Source organism: Pan troglodytes, chromosome 18 (assembly GCF_028858775.2).
Source record: "Pan troglodytes isolate AG18354 chromosome 18, NHGRI_mPanTro3-v2.0_pri, whole genome shotgun sequence".
Taxonomy (NCBI): domain Eukaryota; kingdom Metazoa; phylum Chordata; class Mammalia; order Primates; family Hominidae; genus Pan; species Pan troglodytes.
Genome location: NC_072416.2, coordinates 33424133 through 33448758, shown reverse-complemented (window position 1 = coordinate 33448758; position 24626 = coordinate 33424133). Strand labels below are relative to the sequence as shown.

The following is a 24626-nucleotide window of genomic DNA, read 5'->3' as shown; positions in this document are numbered from 1 at the left end:
TCGTCAGCACCTCTTCGCGCCCCACGCGCGGGATCCGCCTTCCCGCCTTTTCATTGGTCTCTGTACCCCCTCATCATGCGCCCACCTCTGAAACGAAGGCGCCAAAGATTCCAATCACCTCGGCACAATCACCGTAGCTTTCGATTCAGTCGGCCTCACCCATTGGCTGGGCCACCTCTCCACAGACGAGCCTCTCCCGGACCCGCCCAACCAAGACAACCGTCTTCCGGCTTGGTTAGTCGCAGGGCATCCTGGGAAATGTAGTCCTCGAGCGGTAAGCTTTCCGGGAGAAGGAGGGCGGGCCTGGAATTCCCTGTGGAAACCGCGGATTTAACCAGGCGCGGTGCCTCACGCCCGTAATCCTGGCACTTTGAAAGGCTGAGGGGGGCAGATTGGTTGAGCTCAGGAGTTTGAGACCAGCCTGGCCAATGTGGCGAAACCGCGTCTCTACTAAGAATGCAAAAATTACCCGGGCGTGGTGGCACCCCTCTGTGGTCCCAACTACTCAGGAGGCTGAGGTGGGAGTTTCGCTGGAGCCCGGGAGGCGGAGATCGCACCACTGCACCCCAGCCTGGGTGACAGGGCGAGACCCTGTCTCAAAAATGCTTTAAAGAAATAATAAGGCTGGCCGCGCGCGGTGGCTCACGCCTGTAATCCCAGCACTTTGGGAGGCCAAGGCAGGCGAATCACGAGGTCAGAAGTTCAAGACCAGCCTGGCCAACATGGTGAAACCCCGTCTCTACTAAAAATACAAAAATTAGGCGGGCGTGGTGGCGTGCGCCTGTAATCCCAGCTACTCAGGAGGCTGAGGCAGGAGAATTGCTTGAGCCCGGGAGGCAGAGGTTACAGTGAGCCAGATCCTGCCGCTGCACTCCAGCCTAGCCGACAGAGCGAGACTGTCTCTCAAAAAAAGAAAGAAAGAAAGATAGAAATAATAAGGCTGAGCGTGGTGGCTCACGCCTATAATCCAGCACTTTGGGAGGCCGAGGTGGGCGGATCACCTGAGGTCAGGAGTTCGAGACCAGCCTGACCAACATGGTAAAACCCTGTCTCTACTAAAATACAAAAATTAGACGGGCGTAGTGGCAGGCACCTATAATCTCAGCTACTCGGGAGGTTGAGGCAGGAGAATCGCTGGAACCCAGGAGGCAGAGGTTGCACTGAGCCAAGATTGTACCACTGCACTCCAGCCTGGGCAACAGAGTGAGACTCCATCTCAAAAAAAAATCTTATGTATTTATTTATTTTTAAATTTTATTTTATTCATTTATTTAATTTTATTTATTTATTTATTTTGAGATGGAGTTTCGCTCTTATTGCCCAGGCTGGAGTGCAATGGCTCGATCTCGGTTCACTGCAACCTCTGCCTCCCAGATTCAAGCAATTCTCGTGCCTCAGTCTCCAAGTAGCTGGGATTAATTACAGGCGTGCACTACCATGCCCAGCTAATTTTGTATTTTTAGTGGAGATGGGGTCTCACCATGTTGGTCAGGCTGGTCTTGAACTCCTGACCTCGGGTGATCCACCCCCCCCCTCCGCCCCCGCCTTGGCCTCCCAAAGTGCTGGGATTACAGGCGTGAGCCACTGCGCCCGACTATTTATTTTATTTTTTTCTTTTTCTTGATTCGGAGTTTCGCTCTGTTGCCCAGGCTGGAGTGCAATGGTGCGATCTCAGCTCATTGCAACCTCCACCTTCAGGGTTCAAAGGATTCTCTTGCCTCAGCTTCCTGAGTAGCTGGGATTACTGTTGCCTGCCACCTTGCCCAGCTAATTTTTGTATTTTTAGTAGAGACGGGGTTTCACCATGTTTCCCAGGCCGGTCTTGAACTCCTGACCTCAAGTGATCCACCTGGCTCGGCCTCCCAAAGTGCAGGGATTACAGGTGTGAGCCACAGCACCCAGCCTGGCATATGTAAATCTTCATGATGGCTACATAAGCCACTTGCCAGTCTCCAAATTCAGGAATTCAAGGACCTGGGAGCCCTGACGAAATGCCGTCGTCAAGGCAGTTAGCTCTCCTGTCTCCCATTTCCCCTAGGAGGGAAAAGCTTGGCTTCAGTCTTGCTCCAAGATGCAGGCTACCTCCTGTCCTAAAGATATGAAAAGTTTGTGTCTACTCACCCCTACCATACAAGCCAATTCGATAACACAGGTGGTCACCCCACTTACCATCATAAAGTTAGACTGGGGCCAGGCGTGGTGGCTCACCCCTGTAATCCCAGCACTTTGGGAGGCCGAGGCGGGTGGATCACTTGAGGTCAGGAGTTCGAGACCAGCCTGGCCAACATGGTGAAACCCCATCTCTACTAAAATACAAAAAAAAATTAGCTGGGCATGGTGGTGCGCGCCTGTATTCCTAGCTACTTGGGAGGCTGAGGCAGGAGGATCACTTGAACCCAGGAGGTGGAGGTTGCAGTGACCCGAGATCGAGCCATTGCCCTCCAGCCTGGGAGACAGAGCCAGACTCTGTTGCAAAAGAAAAAAAAAAAAAAAGCCAGGCGCGATGGCCCACACCTGTAATCCCAGCACTTTGGGAGGCCAAGGCAGGCGGATGACAAGGTCCAGAGATTGAGACCATCCTGGCTAACACAGTGAAACCCCGTCTCTACTAAAAAATACAAAAAATTAGCTGGGCGTGGTGGCGGGCGCCTGTAGTCCCAGCTACTCGGGAGGCTGAGGCAGGAGAATGGCATGAACCCAGGAGGCGCAGGTTGCAGTGAGCCGAGATTGCACCACTGCACTCCAGCCTGGGCGACAGAGCGAGACTCCGTCTCAAAAAAAAAAAAAAAAAAAAAGGCTGAACTATGTTTGACTAAAGGTGTTGTCACGTCCTCTTACGTGAGGACTAGTCATTGTTTATCTTGAAAACATGGTATTGCAACCACCCCTATAAACTTGAGAAGAAGGGAGAGGGAGAAATGAAAAGAAACCAAACTTGCGGTGCACTCAGCATTGATCTCAGGGCAGCTGCTCCCTGACCTGCTTCCCCAAAGCCATCTGGTGCCTGTTGCCCCACAGTCACATAGCCCCTGTCAGAAGATTATAGTTCCCCCTAACTGCTCTTGAATCACAGCTTGGACATTACATTAGGTGTTCCCTTTGAGATATTCCTTCAGGTCTTGATGGAACTACTGACTCAGCTGACCTGAAGGACCCCACAAGGAGCTGACTCCCCGCAAAATGCAGCTTCTACACCCTGACAATTTCATCCCCATTCCCAACCAATCAATGACCCCAATTTTCCAGCCCATCACTCCCCACAAACCCCTTAAAAGCCCAGCCCAGAACTCCCTGGAGAGAGATTTGAGGGTCTCCTCCCATCACCTCGCTCGGCACCCTGCGATCATTAAACTCTCTCTGCTGCGTCCCCACTGTCTCAGAGTCACAGAGCTGTGACTGCACAGTGGGCATATGAACCTGCAGCTCCTGTAACAATATGGAATTTGAAATTTTATCTTGAAAACAGGATAATGGTTTACACCTGCTTGGCTGTAACGAAGGATGAGATATTTCTTTTTGCCTTTGCAATCTTTTACCAGATTTCCAGTGATGTGCATCACATTCTAACTTAATGCTTATTCAAGCCGGGTGCAGTGGCTCACGCCTCTAATCCCAGTACTTTGGGAGGCTGAGGTGGTTGGATTGCCTGAGGTCAGGAGTTCGAGACCAGCCTGGCCAATATGGTGGTGTATTTTTCTACTAAAAATACAAAAAATTAGCCAGGCATTGTGGTGGGCACCTGTAATCCCAACTACTCCGGAGCCTGAGGCAGGAGGATCACTTGAACCCGGGAGGCAGAGGTTCCAGTGAGCTGAGATTGTGCCATTGCACTCCAGCATGGGCAACAAGAGTGAAATTCCATGTCAAAAAAGAAAGAAAAATTATGCTTATTCAATAATAAAACCAGCCCGGGCACGTTGGCTTATGCCTGTAATCCCAGCACTGGGAGCCTGAGGTGGGAGGATCACTTGAGGTCTAGGGTTCAAGGCCAGCCTGGGCAATATAGCAAGATCCTGTCTCTACAAAAAGTAATAATAATTAGTGGGTGTGGTGATGCACACCTGTAGTCCTAGCTACTTGGGAGGCTGATTGAGCCCAGGAGTTCAAGGCTGCAGTGAGCTATGATCTCACCGCTGCACTCGAGCCTGGGCAACAGAGCAAGACCCTCTCTCTAAAAATAAATAAATACATACAATTTAAGGCCAGGAACAGTGGTTCACGTCTGTAATCCCAGCACTTTGGGAGGCCAAGGTGGGAGGATCACTTCAGGCTGAGCGTTAAGACCCGCCTGGGCAATATAGTAAAACCCCCAACTCTACGAAAAATAATAATACATTTTAAAACTTTTTTTTTTTTTGAGATGGAGTTCCACTCTTGTTGCCCAGGCTGGAGTGCAGTGGCACAATCTTGGATCACTGCAACCTCCACCTCCCGGGTTCAAGCGATTCTCCTGCCTCAGCCTCCTGAGTAGCTGGGATTACAGACATGCGCCACCAGACCTGGCTAATTTTTTGTACTTTTAGTAGAGATGGGGTTTCACCATGTTGGTCAGGCTGGTCTCGAACTCCCAACCTCAGGTGATCCGCCCGCCTCAGCCACCCAAAGTGCTGGGATTACAGGCGTGAGCCATCACGCCGGGCCCATTTTACAACTTTTTAACCAAAAATAATAATAAAACTGTTTTCTGTCTCTACTACCTTTGTGGAGAAGTTTGTTGGGTTTAGATATTTTGTTTCTTAATTATATTTCCCAAACACACTCGCCAACACCTCCTACCAACAATATTGTGCACCTCAGAGACTACATGCCCTCCACACATCCACAGCGTTGGCAACTCCTGCACAACATATATCCCAACACAACACAAACACGCCCCTTCAACACTTCACTCTTCCCACTTTGCCTCCAACCGTATAACCCCCTGCCGCCTCACACTTACGTCCCACGCCACACGTCGCGCAGGATACCCACACGGCACACACCCAATACCACATGCTGCTCACACACCCACGGTGCTCACAAAACTCGCGCCTCATACATCCACGCAGAACGGCATGTCCACCTCTGCCCTAGTCTCATCCCATACGCCTCCATCCCAACCGCGGCACCGATGTCCCCTGCAGGCGCCCCCCGCTGGACCAGCATGCATTTCCCTTCCCCGTGCAGACTCGGCCAAGGTCAGGACTGCAGGCGCACAACAGCCAGCAGGTGGAGCTGTTTTCCAGGAAACGGAGGCTCCTGGACTCCACCGACTTCCCAGCCCCAGGAGGCCTTCAGCCTCTCTGTGTAGCCAGGCGGCAGGCCAGCCTTGGGCGCTCCCGGGAAGCCACTGCAAACCGCAAGCAGGAGGTGGCCCTGAGAGTCTAAAATTTTCAAGTCTCCTTTCCCCAAACCTTGCTCAAGAGCTGAAAGTGCACCTGTAAGTCCCAGCTACTAGGAATGCTTGAGATGGGAAGATTGCTTGAGTCCAGGAGCTCAAGGCTAGCCTGGGCAAACATAGCGAGACCTCATCTCTGTTTTTTGTTTTTGTTTTTGTTTGAGACGGAGTCTCGCTCTGTTGCCAGGCTGGAGTGCAGTGGCGTGATCTCGGCTCACTGCAACCTCCGCCTCCTGGGTTCAAGCGATTCTCCTGCTCAGCCTCTCAAGTAGCTGGGACTACAGGCGTGTGCCACCAGGCCCAGCTAATTTTTGTATTTCTAGTAGAGGCGGGGTTTCATCATGTTGGCCAGGATGGTCTCAATCTCTTGACCTAGTGATCCACCCGCCTCAGCCTCCAGAAGTGCTGAGATTACAGGTGTGAGCCACCGTGCCCAGCCAAGACCTCATCTCTTAAAAAAAAAAAAAAATTATTTTTTGGCCAGGCGCAGTGGCTCACGACTGTAATCCTAGCCCTTTGGGAGGCCGAGGTGGGAGGATCACTTGAGGCCAGGAGCTCGAGTCTAGCCTGGGCAACATGGCAAAACCCCTCCTCTACCAAAAAATACAGAAGTTAGCCAGCCAGGTGTGGTGGTGCACGCCTATAGTCCCAGCTACTAGGGAGGCTGAGGTGAGAGAACTACTCAAATCCAGGAGTTCAAAGTTACGGTGGGCTATGATTGTGCCATTACCCTCTAACCTGGCCTAGCCTAGCCTAGTGAGACCCTGTCTCAAAACAAATAAATAAATAAATAAGATGTCAAATAATAAGAGCTCATGCTTGAGTCCTTGCTAAGCCACTGTTGTATGCTTTACGTGTCATTTAAGACTCATTGATAATGTCCTCATTTTCTGAATTACTATTTCATGGTCTATTTTACAGACCAGGAAATTGCAGTTCAGAGAGCTTAAGTCATGTAGCTGGAAAGGGGTGGAGCCAGGATTCACATAAACCCAGCTAGTCTGGGCCAGGCACAGTGGCTCATGCCTGTAAACCGACCACTTTGGGAGGCTGAGGCAGGCGGATCATCTGAGGTCAGGTGTTCAAGACCAGCCTGGCCAACATGATGAAACCCTGTCTCTACTAAAAATACAAACAAAAAAAAAAATCTAGCTGGGTTTGGTGGTGTGTGCCTGTAGTCCCAGCTACTCAAGAGGCTGAGGCAGGAGAATTGCTTGAACCTGGGAAGTGGAGGTTGCAGTGAGCCAAGATTGCACCACTGCACTCCAACCTGGGTGACAGAACCAGACTCCATCAAAACAAACAAACAAACAAACAAACAAACAGCTAGTCTGATTCCAGGGCACTTGGTGGGAGGCAGCACACCTCTGTCCCAACCTCAACTTCCTGGGAGACTCCCCAAAGTGGCAGAGCCCACAAGGGTGTCTCCTTCCTCTGCACCCCGAATGCATAAAGTACCCATCACAGCACTTCCCACAGCCCTTCATTCACTCTTCCTCCTCCTTCCCCACTCATTCCTTGACCCTTCTCATCCCCCAGCTGGGGAGCAGGGGCACAGAGATGACTTGGACATGGATCCGATCCCAGCAAGACAGGATGTGTTCTTTTTGTTTTCTATTTTTTGAGACAGAATCTTGCTCTGTCACCCAAGCTAGAGTGCAATGGCGCGATCTTGGCTCACTGCAACCTCCGCCTCCTGGGTTCGAGCAATTGTCATGCCTCAGCCTCCCAAGTAGCTGAGACTACAGGCACAAGCCACCATGCCTGGCTAATTTTTGTATTTTTAGTAGAGACAGGGTTTCACCATGTTGGCCAGGCTGATCTCGAACTCCTGACCTCATGATCCACCCGCTTCGGCCTCCTAAAGTGCTGGGATCACAGGTGTGAGCCACCAAGCCTGGCCAGCAGGATATTTTCACCAGGAGTCACAGGCTCAGGTGCTTCAGACAGGCAGGAAACCAAGATGAATGAGGCAGGCTGGGAAAAAGGTAATAGGGAACGGCAAGGATTACAGCCATGTGAGAGCTTATTTTAGCTGAAGCTTAAGGTAGGGGATTATGGCAATGCGAACAGCTGGTGGGGAGCAGACAAATGCTGCACCCGATGATCTGGATTTTTTTTGGAGTCTCAGAGACTTGTGTTCAAGATGCAAGCATAAAGAAGTACTAGAGGTTTGTATTCCAAATGCATGCATACACTAAGCAAAATATAATGAGGAGTGCTGCTTTTTTTTTTTTTTTTTTAATAGGTAGCTAAGCTCAAAGGGAAGACAGAATCTTCTTGGTTCCAGAATAAGGAGGAAAATCAAAGCCACAGTGGTGGGGGCAGTGGGGACGGTGAAGTCAAGCAGCCTATGGGAATGCAGGAATCCCCTACGATTGGCATTTTAACACCCACGTGGGGGCCGGGCAAGGTGGCTCACGCCTGTAATCCCAGCACTTTGGGAGGCCGAGGCGGGTGGATCAGGAGGTCAGGAGTTCAAGACCAGCCTGGCCAACATAGAGAACCCCCCCACCCCCACGACCCGCCACCGTCTCTACTAAAAATATAAAAAATTAGCCAGGCATGGTGGCAGGCACCTGTAATCCAAGCTACTCAGGAGGCTGAGGCAGGAGAATCGCTTAAAGCCAAGAGGCAGAAGTTGCAGTGAGCCAAGATCACACCATTACACTCCAGCCTGGGCTGTAATCCCAGCACTTTGGGCTTTGGGAGGCTGAGGTGGGTGGATCACTTAAGGCCAAGAGTTCGAGACCAGCCTGACCAACATGGAGAAACCCCGTCTCTACTAAAAATACAAAAATTAGCCGGTATAGTGGCACGTGCCTATAGTCCAAGCTACTCAGGAGGCTGAGGCAGGAGAATCACTTGAACCCAGGAGGCGGAGATTGCAGTGAGCTGAGATCGCACCTCTGCACTCTGTTCAGAGAGCTTTGGGATCACAGACTTGGATTCACTTCCAGCCTCCAAGGCCTCTCCCAGAAACTCTCTGTGACCACTCTCCTTTTTTTTTTTTTTTGAGATAGAGTCTCGCTCTTGTAGCCCAGGCTGGAGTGCAATGGCACAATCTCGGCTTACTGCAACCTCTGCCTTTCGGGTTCAAGTGGTTCTCCTGCCTCAGCCTCCTGAGTAGCTAGGATTACAGGCATGTGCAACTTCGCCCAGCTAATTTTGTATTTTTTAGTAGAGATGGGGTTTCTCCATATTGGTCAGGCTGGTCTCGAACTCCTGACCTCAGGCGATCCGCCTGCCTCGGCCCCTCAAAGTGCTGGAATTACAGGTGTGAGCCACTGCACTCGGCCTCTTCCTTTTTATTTTTTAGTTTTGTGACAGGGTCTTGCTCTGTCACCCAGGCTAGAGTGCAGTGGCATGATCACAGTTCACTGCAGCCTCTGACTCCTGGACTCAAGCAATCCTCCCACCTCAGCCTCCCAAGTAGCTGGGACTATAGTGCAAGCCACCACACCTGGCTAATTTTTAAATTTTTTGTAGAGATGGGGGTCTCACTATCTTGCCCAAGCACCAAAGCCTGTATTTTTGACCCCAACATTGAATGAGGATGGGATCTGGTGATGGAGGGAAAAAAAAGAGGGGGCTGATTGAAGGGCACAGGTAAGGGAAGGTTTGGCACAAAGGCTACAGATGGCTGCAGGATGAGGAGGGAGTTGAGACCTGTCCTGCTCCTTCCAGGCTGCTGGGCCTTTGCAACAACTTCTCTTATGTGGTGATGCTGAGTGCCGCCCACGACATCCTTAGCCACAAGAGGACATCGGGAAACCAGAGCCATGTAAGTGACTCTCTACCACCACCACCATGGTTAGTCCCTGTGGGAAGATGAGGGGGTGGGACAAGGTGGGGTAAAGTTTCCAGTCTCTGGCTGGGCGCAGTGGCTCACACCTGTAATCCCAGCAGTTTGGGAGGCTGAGGCGGGCGGATCACTTGAAGTCAGGAGTTCGAGACCAGCCTGGCCAACATGGTGAAACTCCGACTCTACTAAAAATACAAAAACTAGCTGGGTGTGGTGGCACAAACCTGTAGTCTGAGCTATTCAGGAGGCTGAGGCAGGAGAATTGCTTGAAGCCAGGAGGTGGAAGTTGCAATGAGCCAAGATCACACCACTGCACTCTAGCTTGGGCAACAGAGTGAGACTCCATCTCAAAAAAAAGAAAGCTCTTGAATGTGTTATCTAAACAAAGTCCATTTACAGGGCCATCTGTGGCCTGTGGTCTAGTAGTGTGAGACTCATATGGAAACCCCCTCTTCATTGTGCATGCAGAGACGCTGAGGTCCTGAGAAGTCAGTCACTGCTGACCCAAAGCCATCCTTCAAGTGAAGGCAGAGCTGGGACGGGAGCCAGGCTCTGTGTGTCTATCCCTCTGCCTCCAGGGTGAAAGACATGCTTTTCTCCCATTAGGTGGACCCAGGCCCAACGCTGATGCCCCACAACAGCTCATCACGATTTGACTGCAACTCTGTCTCTACGGCTGCGCGTACTCATCTCACCTGGTCCTTGCCTGACCCAGGGCCCCTGGGTCTATAGACCCCACTCCCAGCCCTTCACTACCCAGCTGGGACTGTCATGATTAAAACAGTTGAGACCTGGGCTGGGCGCACTGGCTCACACTTGTAATCCCAGCACTTTGGGAGAATCACTTGAGCCTAGGAGTTTGAGACCAGCCTGGGCAGTATAGTGAGACCCCCATCTTAAGGAAAAAAATTAATATATATATATATATATATATAATAATTGAGACCTTAATATAATTTCTGAGGCTGAGGCAGATGGATCACTTGAGACCAGGAGTTCAAGACCAGCCTGGCCAACATGGTGAAACCCCATCTGTACTAAAAATACAAAAATTAGCCAGGCATGGTGGTGCATGCCTGTAATCCCAGCTACTCGGGAGGCTGAGGCAGGAGAATCACTTGAACCCAGGAGGTGGAGGTTGTAGTGAGCCAAGATCGAGCCACTACACTCCAGCCTGGGTGGCAGAATGAGACTCACTCTCAAAATATATATATATATATATATATATATATATATATATATATAGTTTCTGAGTCCTTTCTGTCTGTAGCATATATTAGCTCATTTAAGCCACACAGCAGTCCTGTGAGCTAGGCGCTATGATATTCCCATTTTCCAGATGAGGAAACTGAAGCTCAGAGAGTATAAACTCTTGACACACAACTAAGGAGTGGCAGAGCTGAGACTTGAACCCAGGCGTGCCTGACTCCAGAGCCTGTGTTTGTAGCAGGCCTGTTTGGCCAGCTCCTGCCTCTCCTTGGCCACGTGGTTGGGAGGGTTGTCCCCTGGAAGCTCTGCGGTCTCACTCTATTCTCCTGTCCCAGGCTGTGCTCCTGGCGGACATCCTCCCCACACTCGTCATCAAACTGTTGGCTCCTCTTGGCCTTCACCTGCTGCCCTACAGGTCTGGGTGAGGGTAGTGGGAGGCAGGGTGGGCAGGAGCTGAGAAAGGGGAGGCCGGGATGGCTGAGATGCTGAGAGTAGGGACCGACCTTCCCCCTCCCTTCCCTTCTCACCCCCTCAGCCCCCGGGTTCTCGTCAGTGGGATTTGTGCTGCTGGAAGCTTCGTCCTGGTTGCCTTTTCTCATTCTGTGGGGACCAGCCTGTGTGGTGAGTGTGTGGTTCTGTGTCAGATGGGGAGCCCCGAGGAACCGCATCAGAGCATTTGTGGGAAGAGTCTCCCCAGCCTCCCAGAGGAAAGGGATTCATTCTGTCACCCTTAGAAGCCTGCTAGGGCTATCAGCAGTAGGAGATGGGAGACTGGGACAATTTGGAGGGGTAGGCAGTGGAGGAGATGGGAGAAAATGGATGAATTAGATGGAGATTGAGGTGAACAAAGTCAAGACTCTGTGATGGACCAGGCACAGTGACTCATGCCTATAATCCCAGCACTTTGGAAAGCCAAGGCAGGCAGATCACCTGAGGTCAGGAGTTCGAAACCAGCCTGGCCAACATGGAGAAACCCCGTCTCTACCAAAAATACAAAAATTAGCTGGGTGTGGTGGCAGGAGCCTGTAATCCCAGCTACTCGGGAGGCTGAGGCAGGAGAATCTCTTGAACCTGAGAGGCAGAGGTGGCAGTGAGCAGAGATCACGCCACTGTACTCCAGCCTGGGTGACAGGGCGAGACTCCGTCTCCAAAAAGAAAAGAAAAGAAAAAGACGGATGAAGGGGCAGAGACATCAAGGGTGCATGTCTGCCCCTGGTCTGATAACTGGGTGGATGGAGGTGCCACTCTCCATGAAGGGACACGCAGGGGAGTGGGGCTCTGCTTCAGACCTGGAACCTGGCCTATGCATGGGATCTATTGGAGCCTCTATGAGCTGATACTGAGGAGGCCATGGCCAGACACATTAGAGGCCTGGGCAGTGTGGCAAGGTGAGGTGTGACCATCCCAGTGCTTGTCCTCCCCCCAGGTGTGGTCTTCACTAGCATCTCATCAGGCCTTGGGGAGGTCACCTTCCTCTCCCTCACTGCCTTCTACCCCAGGTAAGCAGGTGGAGCAGGGAGTGTGGGGAGAGGCTGTCCCATGGTCAGCCTAGGTCCTCCTGAATGTTCCTGTGTTCTCCTTCCCAGGGCCGTGATCTCCTGGTGGTCCTCAGGGACTGGGGGAGCTGGGCTGCTGGGGGCCCTGTCCTACCTGGGCCTCACCCAGGCCGGCCTCTCCCCTCAGCAGACCCTGCTGTCCATGCTGGGTATCCCTGCCCTGCTGCTGGCCAGGTGAGCTACCCTGAGCCGGGAGGGAGAGGGGTCCAAGGAGAGAAAACTTGGCCATGGCTGGGTGTGGTGGCTCACGCCTGTAATCCCAGCACTTTGGGAGGCCAAGGAGGGCGGATCGCCTAAGGTCAGGAAACCAGCCTGGCCAACATGGTGAAACCCCGTCTCTACTAAAAATAGAACAATTAGCCAGGTGTGGTGGCGGGTGCCTGTAGTCCCAACTACTCAGGAGGCTGAGGCAGGAGAATCGCTTGAACCCCGGAGGCAGTGGTGGCAGTGAGCCGAGATCGTGCCATTGCACTCCAGCCCGGGCGACAGAGTGAGACTCTGTCTCAGGAAGAAAAAAAAAAAAAAGAAAGAAAAGAAAACTTGATTATGATTGCAATCTTCAAGTCCCTACCTTGCTGTGAAGGGAGGCGGAATCTGGATTCTGATAGCCCCAGGTGTGAGTCCTGGAGCTGCCACTTTTTAGCTTTGTAGCGTTGAACAAGTTACTCCACCTCTCTGAACCCTCAGTTTCCCCATATCTCAAATGGCAGTTGTTCTTGCTTTCCTTGGAGGTGATGAGGGTAATGCATTCAGCACAGTGTGGTTCCCAAGGTGATTAGAAGTAGGATGAGGGTGGACTTTATTTGATTAGTTCCTTTTTTTTTTTTTTTTTTAATCAGTGTTGACCAGGTTGGCCTTGAATGTGTAGCCTTGCCTGCCTGAGTGCCAGGGCAACCGGCCTGAACCATGGTGACTCCCTTTTTTTTTGAGACGGAGTCTCATTGTGTCACTCAGGCTGGAGTGCAGTGACTGGTGTGATCTCAGCTCACTGCAGCCTCGGCCTCCCGGGCTCTAGTGATTCTCCTGCCTCAGCCTCCTGAGTAGCTGGGACTACAGGCCCATGCCACCATGCCTGGCTAATTTTTTATATTTTTAGTAGAGACGGGGTTTCACTGTGTTGGCCAGGCTGGTCTCAAACTCCTGACCTCAAGTGATCCACCTGCCTTGGCCTCCCATAATGCCAGGAATACAGGCGTGAGCCACCGTGCCCGGCCTGATTAGTTCTGTGTATTTTCATGCATATTACAAAACACTTTGGCCGGGCATGGTGGCTCACACCTGTAATCCCAGCACTTTGGGAGGCCGAGGCGGGCGCACCACGAGGTCAGGAGTTTGAGACCAGCCTGGCCAATATGGTGAAACCCCGTCTCTACTAAAAATACAAAAATTAGCCAGGCTTGGTGGCGCTTGCCTGTAGTCCCAGCTACTTGGGAGGCTGAGGAGAAGAATCGCTTGAACCCAGGAGGCAGAGGTTGCAGTGAGCCGTGATTGTGCCACTGCACTCCAGGCTGGGCAACAGAGCGAGACTCCGTCTAAAAAAAAAAAAAAACACACACTTTGAACTAGCCAGACACACCTGGCCCTTCACAAGATTAGTGCTTAGGACAAGTCTAAGTAGAAAAAGTGAGTCCATTTAAAGAAAAATATTAAGTAAAAATATATATATACAGGAGGAATATGGATATGGCAAATAACATGAAGCCAGAACCTAAGTGACTAAAATCGAGGAAGTTCTGGCCTAGCACAGAGTGAACGTATAATTAATGGGAGCTAGAGCAACCATTAGAATAATAATGGCCAGAAAACAGAACTGACTCGCTAGGTATGAGCCAGCAGTCCGAACAAGGGCCTGCTGAGCACAGTGGCTCACAGCTGTAATCCCAGTGCTTTAGGAGGCTGAGGCTGGAGGACCACTAGAGGCTAGAAATTTGAGACCAGCCTGGGCAACATAGCGAGACTCCATTTATACAAAAAATGGAAAATATGAGGCGGGCTTGGTGGCACATGCCTGTAGTCCCCGCTACTTGGGAGGCTGAGGCGGGAGGATTGCTTGAGCCTGGGAGGTCGCGGCTGCAGTGAGCTATGATTGCACCACTGCATTCCAGCCTGGATGCTGGAGAAAGACCCTGTCTCTGAAAAAAATCAAAACAAAATGAAGGCCCATGAATAGGAACAAGGAGATAAATTCAGCTCCAAAGAAGGAAGCCTTTGTCCACAATTGGAGCTCTCCCGCACAGCGTAGAAGCCTTAGAGGCAGTGAGCTACCCATCTTTGGAAGTGTTCAAAGGTAGAGGTGTTCCCTGGGAAAAGTGGCCTAGATGGTCCCTGGGGACCTTCCCAGCCAGTAGGGTTTTCTGACCCTGCCTTCATCCTACTCCTAGCTATTTCTTGTTGCTCACATCTCCTGAGGCCCAGGACCCTGGAGGGGAAGAAGAGGCAGAGAGCGCAGCCCGGCAGCCCCTCATAAGAACCGAGGCCCCGGAGTCGAAGCCAGGTAGGAGACACAGACCCTCAGAGAGGTCACTTTCTTTCTCTCTGGGTTTGGCCTTTTCCTCTCTGCAATAGGCAAAGTTAAGAGGGGAAAGAGAGTGAGTGTACTGGTTATTGGAAAAGCCTTTGTCTATTTGAGAAATACTTGTTGAGGACGAGCACAGTGGCTCACGCCTGTATATCCCAGCACTTTGGGAGGCTGAGGCAGGAGGACCGCTTGAGCTCAGAAGTCTGAGTCCAGCCTGGGCAACAGAGCAAGACCTTGTCGCAAAAAAAAAAAAAGAAAAGAAAAGAAAAGAAAGGAAGGAAGGGAGGGAGAGAAGGAGGGATATTAATTGAGTACTTACCATGTACCAGGCATTCCAATCACAAGTGCTGAGGCCCTGCGGTGGGGATAAGCTGGGATGTTCTAGAACCAGAGAATGGCCAGTGAGACTGGGCAGGGTGGGCCAATGGCCATCTGTGGAACTGTACAAGAGACATTGGCCGGGCGTGGTGGTTCACACCTGTAATCCCAGCACTTTGGGAGGCTGAGGCAGATGGATCATCTGAGATCAAGAGTTTGAGACCAGTCTGGCCAACATGGTAAAACCCCGTCTCTACTAAAAATAAAAAAATTAGCCAGGTGTGGTGGTGCATGCCTGTAGTCCCAGCCACTTGGGAAGCTGAGGCACGAGAATCACTTGAACCCAGGAGGCAGAGGCTGCAGTGAGCTGAGATTGCACCACTGCACTGCAGCCTGGGCAACTGAGTGAGACTCTGTCTCAAAAAATAAAAAAAAATTAAAAATCAAAGAGACGTGAAGAGGTCTCACCTGGTTAGCTTTTATTTTCATCATGATAAAGTATGTATATTACTCGAAGTTTACCATTTTATTATTTTTTATCTTACTTTATTTTTTTGAGGCGGAGTTTCGCTCTTGTTGCCCAGGCTGGAGTGCAATGGCGCAATCTCAGCTCACTACAACCTCTGCCTCCCGGGTTCAAGTGATTCTCCTGCCTCAGCCACCCGAGTAGCTGGGACTACAGGCACCTGCCACCACACATGGCTAATTTTTGTATTTTTAGTAGAGATGGGGTTTCTCCATGTTGGCCAGGGTGGTCTTGAACTCCTGACCTCAGGTGATCCGCCCACCTCAGTCTCCCAAGGTGCTGGGATTACAAGCATGAGCCACTGCGCCCAGCCATTTTAACCATTTTTAAGTGTCCAATCCAGTGGCACGTAAGTGAGTTCCCACTGTTGCGTGGTCTGGTTAATTCTGTCATACCGGTGCCTCTTTGCCGAGTCTTCAGTGTGAAAACTTCATCTGCCCTTCTCTCTCTGTTCCCCTGCAGGCTCCAGCTCCAGCCTCTCCCTTCGGGAAAGGTGGACAGTGTTCAAGGTTCGGATGATGGCTGGGGTATGTCCCTGTGGGGCTTGCTCACCTCCAGGCCCCCCGCTTATATCTTCTGCCTTTTCCAGGGTCTGCTGTGGTACATTGTTCCCTTGGTCGTAGTTTACTTTGCCAAGTATTTCATTAACCAGGGACTTGTAAGTGAGGGGTGCTAGGAGGGGTGTGGAGGTGGCGATTGGGGCCGGGACCCACACGGCCCCGTCCATCTCCCCTGTCTGGTATTTGTTGCAGTTTGAACTCCTCTTTTTCCGGAACACTTCCCTGAGTCACGCTCAGCAATACCGCTGGTAAGAGGAGCGAGGGCAGTGGGCTGGGAGGGCGCCGTGGTGATGCAGCTGCCCTGCCCAGTAGGCACCGGGGGGAGCGGGATGGTCCCTGGAGGAGCCTCCTCTCCTACCCCCTACCCTAACCTCAGGTACCAGATGCTGTACCAGGCTGGCGTCTTTGCCTCCCGCTCTTCTCTCCGCTGCTGTCGCATCCGTTTCACCTGGGCCCTGGCCCTGCTGCAGGTACCAAACCCCTGCCCCTCACTTCACTCCCACCTTGGCTCCCAGCTTGGCTCCCAGCTTCCCCAAACCCCCTGCTTCCCACTATCAGTGGGAAGTGTAAATTTTTTTTTTTTTTTTGAGACAGAGTCTCGCTCTGTCGTCCAGGCTGGAGTGCAGTAGCGCAATCTTGGCTTACTGCAACCTCTGCCTCCCGGGTTCAAGTGACTCTCCTGCCTCAGTCTCCTGAGTAGCTGGGATTACAGGCGCCCACCACCATACCTGGCTAATTTTTGTATTTTTAGTAGAGGTGGGATTTTGCCATATTGGCTGGTCTTGAACTCCTGACCTCAGGTGATCTGCCGGCCTCAGCCTCCCAAAGTGCTGGGATTACAGGGAAGTGTAAATTGTACACTATCATTTCTTAGCACAGGGAACCAAAGTCCAGCAGAGCTCCATGTAAAATGTATAGTCTCAGGAGCCAAGCAAAACTGAGCTTCAGTACTCAGCCACTGTGTGACTTAGGGCAGGTCTCAGAACCTCTCTGAGCCTCAATTTCCTCATGTATAAATTGGGTGTGGCCAATACCTATTTTTCAGGGTAGTTGTAAGAAATAGAGATGAGAGAAAGAATCGAAGAACAAGATTTTGTAGTGTGTGTGTGTGTGTGTGTGTGTGTGTGTGTGTGTGTGTGTGTGTTTTAAGCATTGGGATTGGGCCGGGCCAGGTGGCTCATGCCTGTAATCCCAGCACTATGGGAGGCTGAGGCAGGTGGATCATTTGAGCTTGGTAGTTCAAGTCCAGCCTGGGCAACATGGCGCAATCACATCTCTACAAAAATTAGCCAGGTGCAGTGGCGCACACCTGTAGTCTTAGCTACTGGGAAGCTGAGGTGGGAGGATCACTTGAACCCATGAGGTCAAGGCTGCAGTAACCAAGGTCATGCCACTGCACTCCAGCCTAGGCAATAGAGCGAGACCCTGTCTCCCAGAAAAAGAAAAAAGAAAGGAAAAGTCGGAACCTTCCTCTGTCGCCTAGGCTGGAGTACAGTGGCATGATCATAGGTCATTTACCTCAGGCAAAGAGACAGGCTTTCAAATAATGTTTCTAACTATAAGAAAATATACAGTTCTTTTATTCTAGATAGTTAATTATAATAGAATTGGTGACTTTGAAGTCAGTGGGTTATTTATCTTGAGGGTGGTGAGCAAATTCAACTGCCCTTGGCAAACAGTAGTTTACAGCTTTAAGGGCGCAAACACCCTTCCTTACAACAGTCTAATAAAAGGAGTTTCATATAACCAGCATTCATTGTTTCAAGGTTACAAATCCACAGCCCCTGCAGGTAACTGTTACAATAAACTGTCAACTGTGACAGGAAAGTCCTCTGCCTTTGAAATTTAGGAACTTGGCCAGTCCTGGTGGCTCACACCTGTAATCCCAGCACTTTGGGAGGCCAAGGCAGGTGAATCACCTGAGGTCAGGATCAGGAGTTTGAGACCAGTCTGGCCAACACAGTGAAACCCCGTCTCTACTAAAAATACAAAAATTAGTTGGGCGTGGTGGCACCTGCCTGTCATCTCAGCTACTCGCTAGGCTGAGGCAGGAGAATTGCTTGAACCCCGGATATGGAGGTTGCAGTGAGCCGAGATTGCAGTACTGTACTCCAGCCTGGGCCACAGAGCGAGACTCCATCTCCAAAAAAAAAAGACTTAGGAACTCAATTCTGTGATAGCAAAATACAGAAATAGAGATTATACTTTAGGCTAGGTGTTGTGGTTCACACCTGTAATCCCAATGCTTTTGGAGGCTAGGGTGGGAGGATCACTTGAAGCCAGGAGCTTGAGACCAGACTGGGCAACATAGTGAGACCCCCCACCTCTACAAAATATTTAAAAAAAAAATAAGCCAGGTGGGAGAATTGCTTGAGCCCAGAAGTTTGAGAGAGCAGCCTGGGTAACATCAGGAGACCTCATCTCTACAAAAAACAACAACAGGGTGTGGTGACATTCACCTGTAATCCCAGCTACTCGGGAGGCTGAGGCAGGAGGATTGCTTTAGCCCAGGAGTTCCAGGCTGCAGTGAGCCATAATCATGCCACTGTACCCCAGCCTGGGTGAGACCCTATCTCAAAAAAAAAGATTACACTTTCGTATTATGGCAAAAGCATGTAAATATCCTCCAGCCTCCTTCCTTATTTATCTGAGCAGTGCTGCAAGCCCAGGGTTTGTACCCACAAAACCCCAAATTTATAACTCAGGGTGCTTGTAGATACCACTGAAACATGTAGCTTATGGTTTTAAGCTACATGTTTTTAGCTATAATGTTTTTTGTTTTGTTTTGTTTTTTGAGATGGAGTCTCGCTCTGTTGCCCAGGCTGGAATGTAGCAGTGCAATCTTGGCTCACTGCAACCCCTGCCTCCCAGATTCAAGCGATTCTCAAGCCTCAGCCTTCCGAGTAGCTGGGATTACAGGTGCGCGCCACCAAGCCCAGCAAATTTTTTGTTTTGTTTTGTTTTGTTTTGTTTTTTAGAGACAGAGTTTCGCTCTTGTAGCTCAGGCTAGAGTACAATGGCGTGATCTTGGCTCACTGCAACCTCCGCCTCCCAGGTTCAGGCGATTCTTCTGCCTCAGCCTCCTGCGTAGCTGGGATTACAGGCACGTGCCACCACACCTGGCTAATTTTTGTATTTTTTAGTAGAGATGGGGTTTCGCCATGTTGGCCAGGCTGGTCTTGAACTCCTGACCTCAGGTGATCCACCCGCCTTGGCCTTCCAAAGTGCTGGGATTACAGGTGTGAGCCACCACACCTGGCTAGAGGTGTGTCCTTTTTAATGCTCATCTTTAAGTCCACCTCAGATTTAATGAATTAGGACCTCTAGGGTAAGCCCCGCTTGGGGCATTTGTACCTAGATCCCCAGGCGATTCTTACATATACGAAAAGTATGAACCGCCAGGAGGAGGCCTACACACTGCACAAGAGGCAATGTGGTGTGGTCAGGGCTGGGAGGATGGCACCTCCTTGAGAGACTGGGGCACAGAGGTGGGACCTACACCCTGGGGTGGGGATCAAAGAGGCTTCCTGGCCAGGTGCGGTGGCTCCTGCCTATAATCCCAGCACTTTGGGAGGCTGAGGCAGGGGGGCAGCGACTGCTTGAGACCAGGAGTTCGAGCCCAGCTGAATAGGATGCCCGGCTACTCCCACCTTGTTTTACCATCGTGAACCAACGGTTTTTCAAACAGGGGCAATTTTGCTGCCCAGAGGATGTTTGGCAACGTCTGCAGGCATGCTTTGGTTGTCACAACTGAGGGATGCTATGGGCATCTAGCGGGCAGAGGCCAGGGATCCTGCTAAATGCACTGCCATATACAGGACAGCCCTCACCATGCAGAACAACCAGCACCAAATGCCAAGAGTGCTGCAATTGAGAAATCCTGGTTTCAATGGTCCCACTTCCTTTAAGAAGCCTCCATTTTTTTTTTATTTATTTTTATTTTTATTTTTATTTTTATTTTTATGAGACAGGATCTTGCTCTGTCACCCAGGCTGGAGTGCAGTGGCACAATCATAGCTTACTGCAGCCTCCACCTCCTGGGTTCAAGCAATCCTCCTGGCTCAGACTCCCGAGTAGCTGGGACTGCAGGTGCGTGCCACCATGCTCAACTAATTTTTAAATTTTTTGTAGAGACGGAGTTTTGTTATGTTGCCCAGGCTGGTCTCGAACTCCTGGCCTCAAGTGATCATCCCACCTTGGTCTCCCAATGTGCTGGTATTACCTGCATGAGCCACTGCACCAGGCTGAGGTTGAGAATTTTTTTTTTTTTTTTTTTTTTTTTGGGATGGAGTCTCTCTCTGTTGCCCAGGCTGGAGTGCAGTGCTGCGATCTTGGCTTACTGCAGCCTCTGCCTCCCAGGTTCAAGTGATTCTCCTGCCTCAGCCTTCCAAGTAGCTGGGACTACAGGACCACTACACCCAGATAATTTTTGTATTTTTAGTTGAGATGGGGTTTTACCATGTTTAGTAGAGACCAGGCCAGGCTGGTCTCGAAATCCTGACCTCAGGTGATCTGCCCACCTCAGCCTCCCAAAGTGCTGGGATTACAGGTGTGAGCCACCGCACCGGGCTGGTGTTGAGATTTTATCTAGACCTGGCAGCCCTCTCCTTCACCAGTAACTCCTAAAACCAGGGGCCCCTGGAGGGGAGGCCACCTCTCCTTCCCTGCCCCGCCCTGGTCCCAGGCTTAGCCTCTCCCTCTGTTCACAGTGCCTCAACCTGGTGTTCCTGCTGGCAGACGTGTGGTTCGGCTTTCTGCCAAGCATCTACCTCGTCTTCCTGATCATTCTGTATGAGGGGCTCCTGGGAGGCGCAGCCTACGTGAACACCTTCCACAACATCGCCCTGGAGGTCAGCATTGGCCGGGCAAGGGCTGGGGGTGGCCTGTCCAGGGACACCCAGGGCAGGGATGTCTGGGACTGAAGCCTCACCCCTGCTCTCTGCCCTCCCAGACCAGTGATGAGCACCGGGAGTTTGCAATGGCGGCCACCTGCATCTCTGACACACTGGGGATCTCCCTGTCGGGGCTCCTGGCTTTGCCTCTGCATGACTTCCTCTGCCAGCTCTCCTGATACTCGGGATCCTCAGGACGCAGGTCACATTCACCTGTGGGCAGAGGGACAGGTCAGACACCCAGGCCCACCCCAGAGACCCTCCATGAACTGTGCTCCCAGCCTTCCCGGCAGGTCTGGGAGTAGGGAAGGGCTGAAGCCTTGTTTCCCTTGCAGGGGGGCCAGCCATTGTCTCCCACTTGGGGAGTTTCTTCCTGGCATCATGCCTTCTGAATAAATGCCGATTTTATCCATGGACTTCTTATATCGTTTTTGTCTCTAAAAAGAAAGTTTTATTATGAAAGTAATACATGCCCACTTTCCTATATATAGACAGCATAAAGAAGGTATGTCAGCAGATTTCTCCCTTTTTTGTTTGTTTGTTTGTTTGTTTTGACAGAGTCTCGCTCTGTCACCTAGGCTGGAGTGCAATGGCGTGATCTTGGCTCACTGCAACCTCCACTTCCCGGTTCAAGCAATTCTCCTGCCTCAGCCTCCCGAGTAGCTGGGATTACAGGTGGGCACTACCATGTCTGGCTAATTTTTATATTTTTAGTACAGACGGCATTTTGCCATGTTGGCCAGGCTGGTCTCAAACTCATGACCTCAGGTGATCCGCACACCTTGGCCTCCCAAAGTGCTGAGATTACAGGTGTGAGCCACTGTACCTGGCCTCTGCCGTCTTTGAGGCCTTACGTACTCATTCATTCATGCATTCATTGTTTGGGACAATCTGTAAACAATCATGTTGGACATTCTTTCCAGCATGCAAGTTTTCAGAGAAGTGGAAAGAATTGTGCAGTGAATCATTCTGAGTATGCGCCACCCTGTTCTATGTTAACATTTTGTTACAGTTGCTTTATCATGTGGTCCAGCCCCCATCAAATCTATGTATTCACTGTTCCATCAGTGAGTAGATAGAGCTAATGAATGGCAGGGTTGGCACCTGAGGCATTTTATTTTATTATTATTTTTTATTTTTAGAGACAGGGTTGCACTCTGTCACCCAGGCTGAAGTGCAGTGGCACAGTCATGGCTCACTGTAGCCTTGACCTCCTAGACTCAAACAATCCTCACACCTTGGCCTCCCAAGCAGCTGGGACTGCAAGTGCATGCCACCAAGCCCAGCTCATTTTTTTTTTTTTTTGTAGAGACGCGATCTTCCTATGTTACCCAGGCTGGTCTTGAACTCTTGAGCTCAAGCAGTCCTGCCTCGGCCTCCCAAAGTACTGAGATTACAAGCATGAGCCACTGCTCCTGGCCTCCTGTTATTTAGGTACAGTTTGTATACACAGTAAAATGTATAAATTGTTACATATTTTTACAGTAAACTGAGTCTGGGCCAGGCACTGTGGCTCACACCTGTAATCCCAGCACTTTGGGAGGCTGAGGCGGGCAGATCACCTGAGGTCAGGAGTTTGAGACCAGCCTGCACAACGTGACAAAACCCTGTCTCTACGAAAAATATAAAAAATTAGCCAGGTGTGGTGGCTTGCACCTGTAGTCCCAGCTACTTGGAAGGCTGAGGCGCAAGAATTGCTTGAACCCAGGAGGCGGAGGTTGTGGTGAGCTGAAATTGCACCACTGCACTCCAGCCTGGGCAACAGAGCAAGACTCTGTCTCAAAAAAAAAAAAAAAACTGAGTCTGACTTAGTGTTTCTCATACTTCATTGTTACCCTTTCTACTATATTTGCCATATCTGAACCTAACAGTACTTTTATTTACTTAATATTTTTCATTAAAGCAACTAACCTTTAATATACATTCAGTTATTTTAAAGGGAAACATTATTAAAATCATGAGTTTGAGGTGATATATATGTATTTTCTACTTTACTTTAAATAGTTATGTAACTATTGGAGTTTAAAATGAACATGCAAGTTCCCCCTGAGACTACTCCATTACGACCAGTGATGTTTGTGGACCCAGATCTAGGAAATGCTGACCCACTGGTTAACAGCATGGGCTTTGGGGGCAGAAGGAACTGACTTTCAGGTGCCAACCCTGCCATTCACTAGCTCTATTACCTTGGGCAAGTCACTTCACCTCTCTGCACCTCAGTTTCCTGATCTGTCCAATGGGATAATAATAGCACCAGCATTTCATAAGTTGCTTTTGGAAACTACATGAGATCATGTCAACACTCAATAAACATCAGCTCTGATCATGCTATGATATGACTCCTGCCTCTCACCTTTGCATTGCATTATACCCGTGTTTCTCAAATCTTAGTGTGTACTGGAGGCCTTGTTTTTTGTTTTTGTTTTCTTGGAGACCAAGAGTCTTGCCCTGTCACCCAGGCTGGAGTACAGTGGCATGATCATAGCTCACTGCAGTCTCAACCTCCTGGGCTCAAGGGGTCCTCCTGCCTCAGCCTCCTGAGTATCTAAGACTGCAGGCACGCACCACCATACCTGGCTAATTTTTATATTTTTGGTAGAGATGGGGTTTCACCATGTTGTCCAGGATAGTCTTGTACTCCAGAGCTCAAGTGATCCACCCACCTTGGCCTCCCAAAGTGCCAGGATCACAAGTGTGAGCCACTGCACCTGGCCCTGCCTGGCTAATTTTTATTTTTTTTCTGTAGAGACGAGGTCTTGCTTTGTTGCTCAGGCTGGACTGGAACTCCTGGCCTCAAGTGATCCACCTGCTTCAGCCTCCCAAAGGGCTGGGATTATTACCCATGAGCCACCACACCTAGCCACAATATTTTATTTATCCATTTGTTAGTTGATGGATATTGGGGTTTCAATTTTTTGACATAACTATGAATCATGCTGCTATAAATGTTTGAGTAAAGTTTTTGTGTGGACACATGTTTTCCATTTCTCTTGGATAATATCAAGGAGTGGAATTGCTGGGTTGATGGTAATTTTGTTTGATCCTTTGAGGAACTACCCGACTGTTTCCCAAAGTGGCTGCAATTTTACATTCCACTGGCAGTGTACGAGGACTCCACGTCCCCACCAATACTTGCTCTTTTCCATTCTTTTTCCACCGCAACCTCCGTCTCCCCGGTTCAAGTGATTCCCCTGCCTCAGCCTCCCTCTTTTTTTTTTTATTTTTGAGACAGTCTCGCTCTGTTGCCCAGGATGGAGTGCAGTGGTGCTATCTCGGCTCACTGCAATCTCAGTCTCCTGAGTTCAAGTGATTCTCCCACCTCAGCCTCCCAAGTAGCTGGGATTACAGGCATGCGCCACTACACCTGGCTAATTCTTTTTTGTTGTTGTTTTTTGTTTTTGTTTTGTTTTGTTTTGTTTTTTCAGATGGAGTCCTGCTCTGTCACCAGGCTGGAGTGCAGTGACGCAGTCTCTGCTCACTGCAGCCTCCGCTTCCTGGGTTCAAGCTATTCTTCTGCCTCAGCCTCCCAAGTAGCTGGGATTACAGGCACCCACCACCACACCTGGCTAATTTTTGTATTTGTTATGGAGACGAGGTTTCGCCATGTTGGCCAGGCTGGTCTCCAACTTCTAAACTCAGGTGATCCACCGGCCTTGGCCTCCCAGAGTGCTGGGATTACAGGCATGAGCCACCGTGCCCAGCCTCTTTTCCGTTTTTTTTTTTTTTTTTTCCCCTTTGGTTGTCTGGTTTGGTTTTTATTATAGCCTTTCTAGTGAGTGTGAAGTGGTATCTCATTGTGGTTTTGATTTGCATGTCCCTGGTGACTAATGATGCTGAGCATCTTTTCATGTCCTTATTGACCGTA

At 50.3% G+C, this 24626-nt stretch overlaps 1 protein-coding gene across 3 annotated transcripts; it reads left to right on the top strand.

Moving 5' to 3' along the window:
* Window positions 1-77: 77 nt before the first annotated feature.
* LOC112208101 (battenin) lies at window positions 78-21177 on the top strand. Of its 3 annotated transcripts, XM_054669253.2 has the most exons (13): window positions 8749-9161; window positions 9789-9860; window positions 10727-10806; window positions 10927-11012; window positions 11818-11890; window positions 11978-12121; window positions 14329-14441; window positions 15772-15818; window positions 15899-15967; window positions 16062-16117; window positions 16246-16339; window positions 20579-20719; window positions 20821-21177. In XM_054669253.2, the coding sequence occupies exons 1-13, from the start codon at window positions 9102-9104 to the stop codon at window positions 20938-20940; spliced, it is 1155 nt and encodes a 384-aa protein (XP_054525228.1). In that variant the 5' UTR covers window positions 8749-9101; the 3' UTR covers window positions 20941-21177. The 3 variants fall into 3 exon arrangements, with proteins under 3 accessions (XP_054525227.1, XP_054525225.1, XP_054525228.1); XM_054669252.1 differs by lacking the exons at window positions 11818-11890; window positions 11978-12121 and adding an exon at window positions 78-274 and having other exon boundaries at window positions 9065-9161; window positions 9789-9864; XM_054669250.2 differs by lacking the exons at window positions 11818-11890; window positions 11978-12121 and having other exon boundaries at window positions 8744-9161; window positions 9789-9864.
* Window positions 21178-24626: the final 3449 nt, after the last annotated feature.